General features: G+C 47.5%; 1 protein-coding gene across 3 annotated transcripts in view; it reads right to left on the reverse strand.

The window, feature by feature from the left end:
* Positions 1–1911: 1911 nt before the first annotated feature.
* Positions 1912–14791, reverse strand: part of TSPAN32 (tetraspanin 32) — a 32650-nt gene continuing 19770 nt past the window's right edge. The window contains exons 5-8 of one of the 3 annotated variants that reach the window (XM_075501456.1): positions 9848–9949; positions 8230–8322; positions 6524–6607; positions 1912–3815 (exon numbers count right to left, since the gene is read on the reverse strand). In XM_075501456.1, coding sequence (XP_075357571.1) covers positions 3720–3815; positions 6524–6607; positions 8230–8322; positions 9848–9949 — 375 coding nt within the window. In that variant the 3' untranslated portion in view covers positions 1912–3719. Of the gene's footprint in view, positions 3816–4338; positions 5628–6523; positions 6608–8229; positions 8323–9847; positions 9950–14791 lie in introns of those variants that run through there. The other 2 variants (XM_075501455.1, XM_075501457.1) reach the window with 2 other exon arrangements.

Raw genomic sequence — 14791 nt, forward strand, 5'->3', positions numbered from 1 at the left:
AACTGTGATTGCCCGGGTGACCTTAGCGGAACTAATTGATAATTGCTGGAGCTTAACTGACAATTAATTGGAGCCAATTTACACTTAACTTTTCACCTTTGGTCTCTCTTTCATTTTTTTTTTTCTCTTGCCTATGCCTACATAAGTAGGGATCTCTTTCCTACCAGAGTTTGAGTGTTGACATGCTTATTATAGCCAGCTTCCGCTTGTGCAAGCCCCGGGAAGGCTCAGTAGGTCTGCAGGTGTTTCCTAGCCTGACGGCTGGCTTTGCATCCCCACTGCTCAACTCCATGCTGTTATCCCGATAAAATCTTTCTCTTGCTCTTCTCAACACCGGGTAAATCTCGGCAGCGCTTACAAATAGGTTCCTGGGATTTTGCTCTGGTTGCACAAGAGCTGTAATTTGCCCATACAAAGCAGCAAATTAGGGACTGGTAAATGCAAGCACATTGACTGCAGGACAGGGATTTTTTTTGTTGGCACAGGTGTAAAAAAACCTGCTCGACACCTGCCTGTCTCACAGCTTCCATCCAGCCATCCCTGGGTGCTGCCATTTCTATGACTGTGAAGAAAATGGTAATGCTGCACTTTTCTGCAACAGGTTTCTAAAAACCGAGGCGTTGAAGGTATCTGCTTTCCTGCTCCTGAAAATGGCAACGGGATGCCATCGCAGGGCAGCAGGAGCCCCTGCTGCTACACACAGCACGAGCTCTGGTAGAAGAGTGTGTCCAGCCGGGCACTGCTCTGCTACCCGTTTGTTAAAGGTGCTGCTCCTTGCAGGGGAACTCCAGCAGTGGGTGAAATGGGAATAAAGGTCAGGAGATGGCCAGCACGTACATACAGAACAAGGTTTGCTTTTTTTTTTATTGTCGTTTGTTGGAGTCTTTCGTACCAAAAAAATTACCTAAACCCTATGGTTGGCTATCGGAGGAAGAAGGGGAACTTGCAGCTCCTTGGGACAAGAAATTGCACGCTTCCAGTCTGCTGCTTATTGGGAAGAAGAAACGATGACTCTCCAGGCACATTATCCCCTTGTGAGATGGTTTGGTGCAGGCCATGTTCTCATCCCTGCCGCAAGCAGCAGCAATCATTACAGAGCTGTGAAAACAGCAGCTACGCACACACACCCCTATATGGCCAATGCTGGAAAGGTGCCTGCTTCTTCTGATGAAGTTTCAGTGATCACAAGTGATTCAAAGGAAACAAGAGCTGGGGGAGGGGGATACGATAGCCTTTCAGGTTTCTTTATCATATATATGCTACTCCTGTCCATAATCATCCCTTTACGTTAAACACTGACCTGGGAAGGAGCAGTACCTAAAGCTTTAACAGTCCTCATGGTGAAGCTTTAGCAGAGATCTTTTCTGCTAGTTGATGAGGCTTACACAGGTAACCCAAACCAATAACATAGACTCCACTGATTTGCTCAGTCTCCAATGTTTTTTGATATGGCAGAATATCATCAGTTGTCCAGCCAACACAGAGCAGTGGGCAAGACCTGACTACCTAGTATTCAAAAAAGTGAAACCGCAGAGATTTCTTTCATATAAATACTCAGGTCTTTATTGCTTAAACTTGTCCTTAAACTTTTTTCCTTCTTCTGCTTGCATTACTCCTCATGAGGTACCTGCCTGCTGCCTCAGCAGCTGGCGAAGGGTAGGATGAGGCTGATGAGCGGCTCCTTTTCCTCCGAAGGACCAACGCCATCCTCTCCCTCTTGGATGCTAAGGCACGCTGCTGGGACAGGCGAGCACCAGCTGCCCAGGGAATATCTCTTCCCAGCACTGAAAGAATTACTGAGGGCTCTCCATGACGCAACCCACCGAGCAATGCAGGCAGCCTCATGCATGGCAGAAAAAAGAGAAGGGATGATGGCCTTTTGCAAGAAATTCATCTTTATTGAAGCAACCATGAGTCACATGAGCTGCCAGATGGCTGAGGAATAACAATAGCAGTGGCCTGGACAATAGCAGCTGGAGCTCACAAGGGAGATTGTCTCTCTCCAGAGAGTGATATACTTAATAGTACATATATACATATAACTGAATCTTTCCCCACTGCTAGAAAGTGGGTATGTTGGCAAGTGCATATCACCACTAAATCCATGCTAGACCGAGGCATGTTGGTGACTGCCAGGAGGTATGTTGAGTAATACTCTGGAGCAGTTTGAACTTGTCCTGCTTCCAGTGAAGTCAATGGTGAAGCTCTGCTGAGTCCAAGGGAGCGGAATGAGGAGCAATAGCCCTTTCCCCCCGCTCCCAGTGCAATTCTTTCCAATGCAAGGTATTTGCAGCCGTGTTAAAATGCTAACCAGGTGCTGTAGGCTGTACTGCTGTTCTTGTACGTGTAGCAGCCCCTGCCTGAGGGCCAGGACCTGTCCTGAACATCAGCACAGGGGTTTCCACGTTTATCTCAATAAACAATTGCTACTTACTGTTTTTCATGGCTAAAAGCCACAACGAAGGAGAGGGGTGAAAGCTGTTGTTGGTTCAACAGACATTTCACATAGCAATATAGTCTACAGCAGGTTTTCCAGCAGGTGGAAATTGCAATGATAAGTTTCAGCTCAGAAGCAGCTCTGCCTCCTTGCAACGAGGGCAAAGCACGCCAGGGACCCGTTGTTTGAGCTAGACTGAGAGCCGAGCTCTTCAGTTGATTGAGGCTTTTTAAATTTCTGTTTATTATTGATAAGGTGATGTAAAGAGGACATGGATTTGGACTTTGTATTGTTTGACCTGGCTGGAGATCAGTCCTGTTCTCTTATAGATTTAAACTTCAGTCCTGTGTGTACGTGTAATATCAAAGTCCTTTTGTATCGCACAGCAGCGCGGTGGGTTAGTGAAGCTACATAAACACAGAGCTAAGGCTGGAAGTTGAACAAGCCCCTGTGAAATCAGTGTGGCATCAAGCTCTAGGAGGCTGACTAAATCCTAGGAGTTAAAACATAATGGTTTACTGCATTAGCAAGGAGGAATAACAGAGGGATATGTCCTTATGCTGGTCATTTGTTTCAAAGCTCATGCACTGCTTTCTGATTTTTTTCCTGATCTCTACCAAAAGCTCTGTAAATCTGGCAATATTTGACAACAGAGGAAAAACAGTTGATGGTCGTTGGATGCCTACATACTTGAGCATGATCCGAAATGTGCCCAAAGTTAATCATTACAAGTATCCAGGCTAGGAGAGCACATTTCCCATCAGCAGTGACACACTTTGTGTCCATGTATTTGCCAATAGCACAAGATTGTTCCTGGGCTGTGATCCAAAGCCATCTTCTTAGAAACATTGCATCTTTGGGGGTCGCAGGGAACTGCTCAGATGACAGTGCAAGAGAAGTTTGGTTTAATGCTGTTTAATGCCGTGATTTTTGCTGGGCTTTTCTCTCCATTTTTGTCCTAAGGGGCTCTTTGTGTCTTGCTTGTGGAACTACAGCCTGTATGTCCCCCAGCAAGGTGATCTGCATCTCTGAGCCCAGGTGCGTGTCTCACTCCTTGTCCGTTTTCAGCAAAGGTGTGGGGCTGCTCCTCCTCAGAGCATTGTCCACTCTGACCAGCTCGGAAATGCACAACAGCTAGTAGTGCAGGAGGGGGAAATGCGTGACACGTGTCCCACCGCCTGACCCCACGCAACGCCTTCCCAGGGATCTTGTGGGTGACTTCAGACATCTTCCTCCACCAAGAGCTGGCTCTACCTGGTAGGCATGCCCAGGTGGCAGGTTTCTACCTCTCTCGCAGGATGTATTTGCCTTTCCGGTCCAGGTTGCTGCTGAAGTGGATGGAGAACCAGAGGAATGAAGTCAGGATCATCCCATAAACCTAAAAGGAAATAAATGAGGCGGGCACACAATTAAATGCCAAAATGATTATGATGCTCCATCTGTGCAAATAAGTGATCATAAATGTTGCCTGTTAGTCCACTTGGCACTTCTGAATTTATGTATCAGGACGTCACATTTTTCTTAAGAGAGCTGTTTTCCAGTAAAATATTGAACAGCAATTCCAACATGGGAGGAAAAAAACCCCCAACACGTGGTTAAAGCACCTCATTGGAATTAGCACAGTCCGGCTCAAACCCAGTCCTAAAAATACCAAGAAATGAGACCAAACCAGGAATTTCAGATTTCAAATTCCTGCCACAAAACATTCCTCTATGCAAACAAACATATCTCTCTCGTAATAATAGCCTTTAGTAAAGATAACATAGGGAGAAGAAACAACAAGCCTTATGTATTGTTTGGAGTAAAAAACCCAACAACAACAAAAAAAACCCTAACAAAACCCAAACCCCACCCCATGCACGTGCATGGTTGTGAATGCAGAGGACAGTATACTTCCTCAGTATTGTGATATTCTGCCTGGTATATCTCACATCAGGATTTCCACAGGCAACGTATCAAAGGTAAGGCTGCTGCGGGAAGGATAATAAGGGCTGTAACAACGTGCTCTTTCCTAAAAGCCTGCCTTAACGTGCAAGCACCTTTGCTTGCAGCTTGATCTGGGAACATGTGCGCATTGTTGGCTGAGGGACAGTGACATCAGAGCATCTATAGCCCTTGTAACGTGCTTCCTTTGCATCCTGCCATCACAATAGTGAACCGTGCAGCGAGATTTCCTCTAGCCCACGCTTCAAAGGCAGCCGCCCTTATCTGGCTATAGCATCAAGCTGTGAAAAAAAGATATATATAATAAAAACGCTCCTGCTTTTGTCTGAATATAACTGCAGTGAAATTCCTCCTATACCTGAGAAAAATTAGAAAGCGATACCGAATATTCACACATGACTTTACATTTATAGCTCCATAGCAATGGCTGATGGTTTTCCTAATTTACTACTAGCAGCATAAAATACAAAAGTGTTTGTTCCTCTGGGTTTTATTTAGATGGAGAAGAGTCTTCTAACCCATAATTGTGCCAAGGCGGACACAAGTAGTAAAACAATCTCCAAATACACATTCAGTCAGGAAAGGTCGCCCCAGCTGGGCAGCAGCATGGAGATATGACAGCAGACCAAACCTCTCTTCGTGGTGAAGAAACGAGTCTCCTGGCATGTACTATTTTCTGGCATGCTTCACCACACATGCAAGGCCCTCGTGTAGAGGTAATTACAGTGATACACCTCTGCCAAGCAGTGGGTGGGCATACGAGCAGGCTTGTTCTAATTAGCAGTGCTCTCCAGCTCTGAAGGGACCATCCCCATGCAGCCACGGAGCCCCCTCACCGCTGAAGGGCACACTTCTCTTGCAGCATTTAATTTTTTCTTTTGTTCTTCCCCAAATAAGACTCACAAATTCAGTACAGACCCCTTCTACCCAAGCCATCCTCCGAAGACGATCCTACACGTCCTCTGCAAGATCCTCCTTCAAAGACGGTGCCTGGGAGCCCAGGCAACACGCTCTGCTCCTCTCCTTTGCAGCCGGCTCCTTACGAGCCTCTGCTTCATCCACCCACTGCCCGAGATGCACCTTACCAGGTTCATTAGTGGTCATTAATTAGCGTGTCCAGAGAAGGGCAACGAAGCTGGTGAAGGGTCTGGAGAACAAGTCTTATGAGGAGCAACTGAGGGAACTGGGGTTGTTTTGTCTGAAGAAGCAGAGGCTGAGGGGAGACCTTATCGCTCTCTACAACTACCTGAAAGGAGGTTGTAGGGAGGTGGGGGTCGGTCTCTTATCCCAAGTAACAAGTGATAGGACAAGAGGAAATGGCCTCAAGTTGCATCAGGAGAAGTTTAGATTGGATTTTAGGAAAAATTTCTTTACTGAAAGGGTGGTCAAGCATTGGAACAGGCTGCCCAGAGAGGTGGTGGAGTCACCATCCCTGGAGGAGTTAAAAAAACGTGTAGATGTGGCACTTCGGGACATGGTTTAGTAGGCATGGAGGTGTTGGGTTGACGGTTGGACTAGATGATCTTAGAGGTCTTTTCCAACTTTAATGATTCTATGATTGTATGATTAATAGGATGAGACCTTCCCTTTCTGCACAGCTCTCCAGCTCCACTGCTGGTGCTCAGTAGCTTTCAAGACCTTCCAGCTCCAGCTGCACAAAGCGACTTCCCAGGCTGAGCTGGGAGGCAGCTAGCGAGCACTGGGCAAGGAGAGGCAGCACGTTTCCTAAAATATGGAGCTTTTACTGCATCTCCTTTTCCACAATTGCTGCTGGCTTCCTACCTGATCCGCAAGCCCTGTGCCAGGTGGCATGGCCTTTCGCTTGCAGGCAAGCCTGGATGGATGAAATGCTGCTGCAGCCCACTCCCGCTGCTCCCTGCTCCCAGCTGCTGTGCCTGGTTTGGGCAGAAAAACCATGCAGGGAGCCTATTCCTGCAGGAAAACCCCTCCACCCATCAGCCTGGCCAAGACAGGTCCTGGCCCTTTCCTAATTTCCATGGTGGAGTCCACCACCACTTGTTTCTCTGCTGCCAGACTCCAAAATCACCCAAAATCCTAGCTTCTGGGGGCTAATTTAAGATACACTTTTCCCACTGGAGCCTGCCTCTTGGGGCCAAAATGCAAAGGAGCAGACATAGCTACCATGAAGCCGATGGTGATGCCCAGGAGCGTGGAGACAAAGTCCATGTGCTTCTTCAGGAAGTCCTGGATCTCTTGCAGGCAGTCCTGGGAGGAGAGAGACACCCCTTGCAGCACAGCAGCAGCTCGGTGGGGGCTTCATCCCCCCAACAGCACTTGCCACAACCCCAGATAGAAAGGGAGGCAAGAGAGGGATGCAGCATTGTACAGCTGGGCTGCTCTGTGGGCAGCTCTCCATTTTTCTGCTGCTTGCTGCAACTTGGGAAGACAAACACTTGTGGTGTATTTTCTATTACTACGATATGCCTACGATTTTCTTGGTATGATGTGTTTTGGACTGTGGAGGATGTGTGTATGCACAGGTAAGTGTGGTCATACACAAGCTTTTTTCTTTCCACCCACTGGAAAATGGAGAGAAATGAAAAGATGGAAAAGCAGAGCACACCCTAATGCTAAATACATTCCCCAAAGATACTAATGAACAGCTCAATTTTGCAAAGTGTCACAAGCATTAATATACATTAGCCTTAAGCATGCCAGCGGCCCCGCGGAAATCCAGGAGGCGTTAGCCAAGAGAGCCATTTCAAAAATGGAAGAGCATGCCCTTGATGAAGTGATTTGCAGAGCGAGGTAAGAGTGCTCAAAGCCAGAGTGAATGTACCGCAGCTTCCAAACTGCAGTTCCCTGGGTTGCAAAATGCATCCTCCCACCCACCGCCCCCAGCTCCCCACCAAAGGAAAGGCAAACCACTAGTGGAGGGGGAACAGAGTCACCCCTACGCTGCCCAGTTCTGCTCTGCTCTCCCTTCCTGCTCTTTGAGCAGAGTTCGACCCTGCTTCGAGATGTGACATTCCCGGAGGCAGTGCTTTGAAACGCTGCCCTGCGGGCTGACGCATGCCTGCGCATCACAGCGTCCTGTTCACAGCGTCCACATCTTTGCCTAACAACAATGTTTTTGTATAGCTGTAGCAATATGGTTTTTTTTTTTCCTAGGGACAACATACATACTGATGCTGGCAGCTTTAGCTGCTTCAGCTGATTTGGCTACTCCAGTGGAAGAAAAATAATCATACAATAGATTTGCTTAGAGAGTATGAAGTCTACATTGCGACTTCAGAACAGAGGCAGTCTAAAACTGCCTTCTCCATCAACCTCACTGAGATACTGCAAAGAGGAGGAATGAAGTGTACTTGATGAAGCTACTGCTGGGCATCATCATCCTGCTTCATAAGTGTCTCATTTTAATACCTATTTAATGCCCTGGGAAAAAGGAATTACAGCAAATTCCACATTATTGTTAGTGGGACACTTTTTAAGCCTCAGAAACTAGCGTCATGTCGAAAAGTCCAACAGCTTTTTGAGCTCAGACACATGCACGTGATATCTCGCACACTCTGCAGAGGCAGGAGATGAGGAGGGAGCGGGAGGGAAGCTACAGGCTGCAAACACAAGCATTTCAAAGGCTTTCTAGAGCTGCGAAGAAAATCATGACTGCAGATCGGAGACCTGCTGATCCACCAGGGCTCCTCCAGTGGGTGAGATGCCTCCTTATTGAAACAACAAAACGTCAACAAAACAAACTCCAACACAGCAACCCCAAACCATGAAAAAGCCAGAATTCTCATTAACACTTACACACCAGTGAGGTTTCAACAGTTGGCGAGTAGCAGCACAACCCCACTGTGGGGTGGAAGAAACTTTTCCCTTACCTTTCCCACATCGTGCACCTGGCCGGAGGGGCACATCTTGCGCTCGACGTTGGCCGTGTCCCCAAATGGAGAGCGCTTCCCGCAGCACAGGAACTGGAAGAGAGGGAGAGGTCTGCCAGCCGCCTGCCTGCCGGGGCTCTCCCCTCGCCGCCAGCTGCTGCGGCAGGAGGCGTCAGCGATGGGCCACCCTTCCTCCCTGCTGCCCCAGGCAGGGCTCTACAACCCGGGCTGCGAGGAGCAAAGCATGTAGGCATACAATCGACAACTGCGGCAATAGAGGTTAAATTCAGAGGAAGTAGATGGATCTGGCCCCAAACTTGCCCGTGCTCCTCCAGGACTGCTGCCTGGGACTGGAGCCAAGCCCTCCCTCCGTGGTCACACCAGCTCTCACAGTGGCTGCTCTGGAAAACCCAGGGATGCAGACTCACGTTTCCAGTGCTTGTTATGGGCTGGGGGGGACACCCCAGCAACACCCGCTGTGGAGCTGGTTTCCTATAGCCAGGGTGAACCGGCCAGCTTGGAGCTCTAGCAGAAGGAGAGGGAAAAAAAAAAGCAGAAGGCCTGTTTCTCCATCAGTTAAAGTGGCTAAAATAAGCAACTGATGAAGCTGGGTATTGTGTCTGGTTCTCCTTGCCAAGGGGGAGTCTGGGTGTGCTGCTCCACAACCCTGCAGAGCAAGCACCACCACGCCTGGTCGTGGCTCCGAGGGCCACCACCATTGCTGCAATGAGAAACATTTGCCCTTTTCCACGTTTTGAGAAGCACAGATGAAAGGAGCTTCAGAAAGTACTTGTTATGATGATTTAAGAAAACACAGAAGGATAAAGGGAGTTGCATGGGAGGTGTCTGGAAACAGGCAAGCGGAGCTGACCTTCCCATCCAGCCCTGCTGCGTGCCATGAACTCACTACCCAAACAGGCTCTGCTGTGCGAGGAGACGGCATCTGCTTTACTCAGTGGGGACTCGTGAGTTTCTCACCACGGGGGACATCCTCACTCATCTCCTGTGACTTTGAAGGCAAGCGTCCTGCCTGTGCTCTGGGCAACCACCCTTGCCCACCTACTGAGACAGAGAAGTCTCCTGCACCAACAGCATCCTGGGTGGTGGTTTTGGGGAACTTGCTAGCAGCCTCCAGCATTGCAAGAGGCCACATAGCCTCCAGTACTCCTCAGCCATAGGCTCAAGGGTAAACAGAAATAACGAAGTCCAAATACTTCTGCTGGACAGTGTGGAATTCCCCCCCGTCTCTACCTGACCAGGGACACCAGAGAGGTGTATATCTCCTTTCTCGTACCACAGATAGGGAGCACAGCAGAGGGCCTGCTGAGAGAGATAATATAGATCAGCTACAGTGCGGAAGATTTTAAGATCTCGCACCCGAGTGATGCTCAGGTAGGTGGCCCTTTCCTCCTGCTGATAATCTGGTTGGTCAAACCTGGGAAAGGAAGAGTAGGAAGGGAGGAGCAGACTTCACAGCAGGCTGGAGGACTCGGTTCCTGAGGGAAAATGGCATTGCAGTACCCACGAGGCAGAGCACAGGCGTCAGCCCCAGCCTGCTGAAACCATCGGGAAGATACACCAGGGCAAGGTTTTCTGCTAAGGCTGAAAGACAACTTACCGCTTCGTGGATGGCAGTCAGCTCGTGCCTCCTGAAGCTGGAGGCGTTCCTCCTCACCTCCTCGTACACAAGATCGTACACATCCATCATGCTGTCTTCCACCTGCAATGAAAGCAGACATATGTACATGGAAAACACTGACTGTGGTTGTCTCTGGAGGGAAACATGCTTCTGTCGCATCCCCCCAGAAGGTTTCCCAGGTATAGCGAGACAAGTAGTGCAGCTATTAAACGACCACCATGCAGCAGCAGAGGCTGGTATATGACCCACCACGCACCAAGAGGCACCTACAGCATGGTGAGTCCCATGAAAGAGGCTGCGATGCTGCATGTGTACACCTTCTGCTACACGTGGACCCTTCGGCATCATGCCAGGGTCTCACCAGCTGATGGCTGGAGCTTTTGGCCAGTTTTGGATTTAGGGTCAGAGAAGAACTCTGGTGCCTGTAACCAGTGTGCCTCCAAGTCCCTTTGCCAGGCAGGGATGACACTGTCTCCCTGTCCTGGTGGGTGACTGTGAGGACAGGCATACATGACCGTGAGATGCTGAAATAAAAAGGTGAGAGGACCTTAGATGGCTGGCATTATCCCAGTGATGGAGGAGTTTCTCCAAATAGAGCCAAAAAAATAACAGAGTGATTCAGTGGTGAATCAGACCCTAAATATTTACAAAATGTGTGAGAACTCACAGCCTGACAGATCCCAGCCAACTCCCGCTCGGGTTTCAGAGGGAAAAAATATGACAATTGCCTTCAGCACCTGGAGTCAAAACCTTATTTCTTCCTTTCGTTTCCCGTCGCTTCCTCACCAGCATTGATCCAAGCGGGCCTTCAGGAGGGAAAATCGATTGGCAAGACAGACGGAGCGGGTAGCCGTGCGGGGAGGGACAGGCACTCCGGGAGCAGAGCCATCTCTCAGCGAGGCTTTTCAGCTCAGTCTTAAGAGGCTGTGCTTGGAAATTACTCTAGGGGAAAAAAACCCCAATGCCGTGTGCTTGGGGTGAAACCGGGGTCATTCGAGGCGATTACAGCCATCACTGCAATATTGCTCTACCACAGCTGGCTGTCCAAAATGCAAGCAACTAACAGAGGTTGATAACCAGGGAGGGGAAAGAGGGAGGTTGAGAAGATTACTTGTATTCAACTTGGCTCTTTGCCACCAGGGATAGAGTTTAAAGGCTCACATCAGAAGATTTTCCATGGCTATCAACATGGCATAGAAGTGGAGAGGCTTGGGAGTTTCTCTGCATGTATCTGCAGCAAAGCTGCTGTCCCCCCAGGACGCTCCATCACCTGTCACAGAGCGATCAGTAGGTGAGGCAGGAGCAACCCAGCTTTAAGGGAGGAGGTCTGATGACGGACAGGGCACAGATATTCTGAGCCAAGGACAAAATCCTCCATAGCAAGGTGCGTGATGCTGAGCTGTCCCACACAGGTGCGGAGGGACGATGCTCATTTTGTCACCCCCGTGTATCAGAGTGCATTGAGCGGGATGGGCGCAGCAGTAAGACAAGATCTCTAGCAGGCTTGTGCACCGTCCTTCGCCTGAGCTAACCTTAAACCCCAATAAAAAGGAAAACATCCAAGCTTTGCTAACTTCTTGTGGGCCATGAAATAGCTTTCCAGCAGCAGCAATTAAATAAATGGATTCAATAAAAAGAGTGCCCATTTCCACTGAAGAATTGGATTAAGAATAATGAAAAAAGAATAACCTTTTGACCTCCTCTTGTGGCCTTGTGCTGCTGAGGAAGGAAGGAAGAACAGAGCAGCCAGCTTCTTAACCCGAGAGATTACTACATTTTGAATATGCCAACCCCAGTCTTAAGACACAGGAATAAAAACTCTTTTGTGTTGTGACAACATACAAATGGATCTCAGTAAGGTAATGGTGCTGCATGTGCAATTTTTGCCTTTTCATGTTTATCATTTGGAGGGAAGCTCAGCATCCTGAGCCTAAAGGCCTAAATTTTGATGACTTTAAAAAAAAAAAAAAAAGGGGGTTCAAGCAAGTTGCTAGGTTCAAGCAAGAGTTCAAGGGTTGAAAGCAATCCAGAAGTTTAACACTAAAGGTCTACTGAACTCTGAGTCACAAAATGCTGGGACAGGTAGTTTTAAGCCCTCTGCCTTGCCTGGGCACATTCCCCAAAACCTCACAAAAACTGACAAAAATGCTCCTTTGACTGCAGTGAGTTTTGAGCCGGATCTGGCTGCTTACTTTACAACTGTATTCAACTTAAACCAACATAAGATGAGACTTTGTCCAGTGATGTTTCATCTGCAAAGACCATCGCAGGCTCCCTAGCTGCAGAGCAGGCTCCGACCACGCCAGCAGAACCAATTCACTATGCAGGAAAGTCAATGCTCATTAGTGTTTTGTGCTGATAATAATCCTCAGGGCCCAACTGAGGCTGATGTCCTCCTCAGTAGCTTCTCAGGTGGTCGTGCTGCACTAAGCAAGCCGGGAGGAGAGCAGGTGGGCTGCCCAGTTGTTGGCAGCTGCTGGCCGCTGCCCATAGCCTGCAGCAGCTGCCAGAAACCACAAGAGGATCGATTGGACCAGGAGAGGTCCTGCCTGATGCAGTGGTGCACATTTGCATCTTCCTCATTATTTTACGTACCATGCAATGGCATTAAACATTGAGACTAAGGCTGTTTGAAGGAAAAGACTCGCTAGGAAAGAACTGAAGGAACAAGATTGCCACAACAAAGCTATAGCAGAAAATTATTCCAACTGTTGGAAACAATAAGGGAAGAAACCACAAGCAGTCACCGTTTCACAGCCAGCTCAACTACTGTGATGGTGATGATGATGAGGGTAATTTCCAGGTACATCATGACTACTAAAGACTTCAATTGCACCCTGTTTCTGAGCTTGCTTGTAAGCTGGCTTCTCAGTTATTTACTGATTTTTTTTCATTTTGTCAAGCAGCCTCCAAGAACTGAAAGCACAAAGGATTAAGTGTAAAATGTTTTATAGCAATAATTTCCTTTTAGAATGTGTGTCTAGGCAAGCCTAAGAGTACAATTTGCTGATTAGTCATTCTCAGCATTTCTATCTAGCAATTATATCTAGCATTTATATCCAGCTATTATCCAAATACACTATTCAGGTCCTGGTAAGGGAATATCAAACTACAAAACAATTGTTTAAAGAATGAATTGACTGTAGTTTCTCTGTATCATCTTTCTGATTTTTTCTAGGATCATTTGATTTTGGAGGGGAAAATTGCTGTCTTCATACAATGTGGCGGCCTGTTTTCAAAGATTACTGCAGAGAGCTTTCTCATTTAAATATTTTAGAGGTAGGTATAAAGTACTAAATCTCAGTATTTATCACTGCCTGTTTCCTTCTGTGCAGGACATCATACCACAGAGCATACGAGATGTCTGGTTTAACAAGGAGACATGCAAGAGCAAAAAAGATTGCACTAACGAACCATCATCTTAGTAACTTTTCTGCCTGGGATGGGGTTATGTTTATTCTCAGAGCTGCAGCCGAGCTCTGAAGCACCAGTGACGCATGGCAGCATCTATCCAGCCCAAAATGGCATGCTAACTCATGCATGCCTAATGACGTAAAAAATAAAACCTGAAAGCATGAGACAAAGTCAACAGGTGGTTTCATAACCTGTCTTTATTTGCAACATTATTTTATCCAGCAGACGCAAGTTCATCCCTATATTTTCCTTTGATCTGGGACGTAACACAGTGAAGAGCTAGACTGAAGCACTGCTTTGTGCCGTCCTCAACAGATTCCCGTCGCACACTCCACTGACAGACAACTTTCAGTCCATTGCCTCAAAGTAATTTTCTTTTTCCATTTCTTACACCAGGTGTTGGAGAAAAAAAAAATTAAAAATAATCAGGGCGCTTTCCTCATGGTTAAGCAACAGGATGCCTTTTGAGTGGTTATGCTGACAGTGTTAATAACATGCTTTAAGAAAACCACAGCTGTGCCCCATCCCTTAACTCAGACAGTAGTTAGCACCTAACAGACCAATACAGCTGGAGAAGAGAAAGTCTATGTGGGCTTCTTTTAGAAAGGCCTTACGCTCGCCCCACACATTAGCATCATTATAGTCAAGTGGATTTTCCTGTTCCTAGTGACATGCTGTGACCTACTGCTGGAGGAGTATTTCTGGCCGAAGCTCTCCCTTGGAAGGAGGCTGTGCCTGCAGTGCTCGTCAGTGAAAAACACCGAGAGCTGAAGATAAAATGTCAGCTGGGCTTTGGCTTAAGAAACATCTCCAGGTTAAGTGGTATGGAGGTCACACCTCACAGTCATTCTTTTCCTGGAAGAAGCTGGGTGAAATGTTCCAGCTCTAAATTAGTCAAATAATTGCTGCCTCCCATTTCTGTCTGCATTCCTTAATGAAACATTCATTTAGGGATGATATCGATGGGTTGTTGGATACAACAAATGGAAAATCACCACTGAGATTGATGCGGCTGACCCCAGCTGACTCAATAGAGCAGCATTTTTCACTTAAAGTAAAAGAAAGAAAGAATTTTGAGATTGTTTGTCATCCTCTAAATCCTTTATCCCCCAAGAAGCAGAATTTATGACTGCAGGAAGGCATTTACTCTAAGCCATTAGTGTTCTTGCCCTTGGCTATTAGAAACTAAAGCAAATTTCAGTCTTACCTCCTTCAAGAGGAAAATTGACATTTTTGACTTCGGTTATTTATCAGCGGTAATTTTTACCTGTAACTGGATTTGGAACAGAAAGATCAGATGAGGAGGTCAGCCTTCAGTTCCTGATCCCTTTGCAAGCCAGAGGTGTCAATGAATCCCCCTCCTGCTGCCAGTGAATACGCGTGCCTAGGCAACCTAAGCTAGTCGCTTCAATGTATGCTGGAAAACTCATGTAGACTCGTACCAAGAAGAACAGTCTGAGACCTACTCGGTGAGCCATCTTTGCAACAGTTGTTGGCCAAAAATCTCTC

This window comes from Mycteria americana, chromosome 5, assembly GCF_035582795.1.
Source record: "Mycteria americana isolate JAX WOST 10 ecotype Jacksonville Zoo and Gardens chromosome 5, USCA_MyAme_1.0, whole genome shotgun sequence".
In the NCBI taxonomy this organism is placed as follows: Eukaryota; Metazoa; Chordata; class Aves; order Ciconiiformes; family Ciconiidae; genus Mycteria; species Mycteria americana.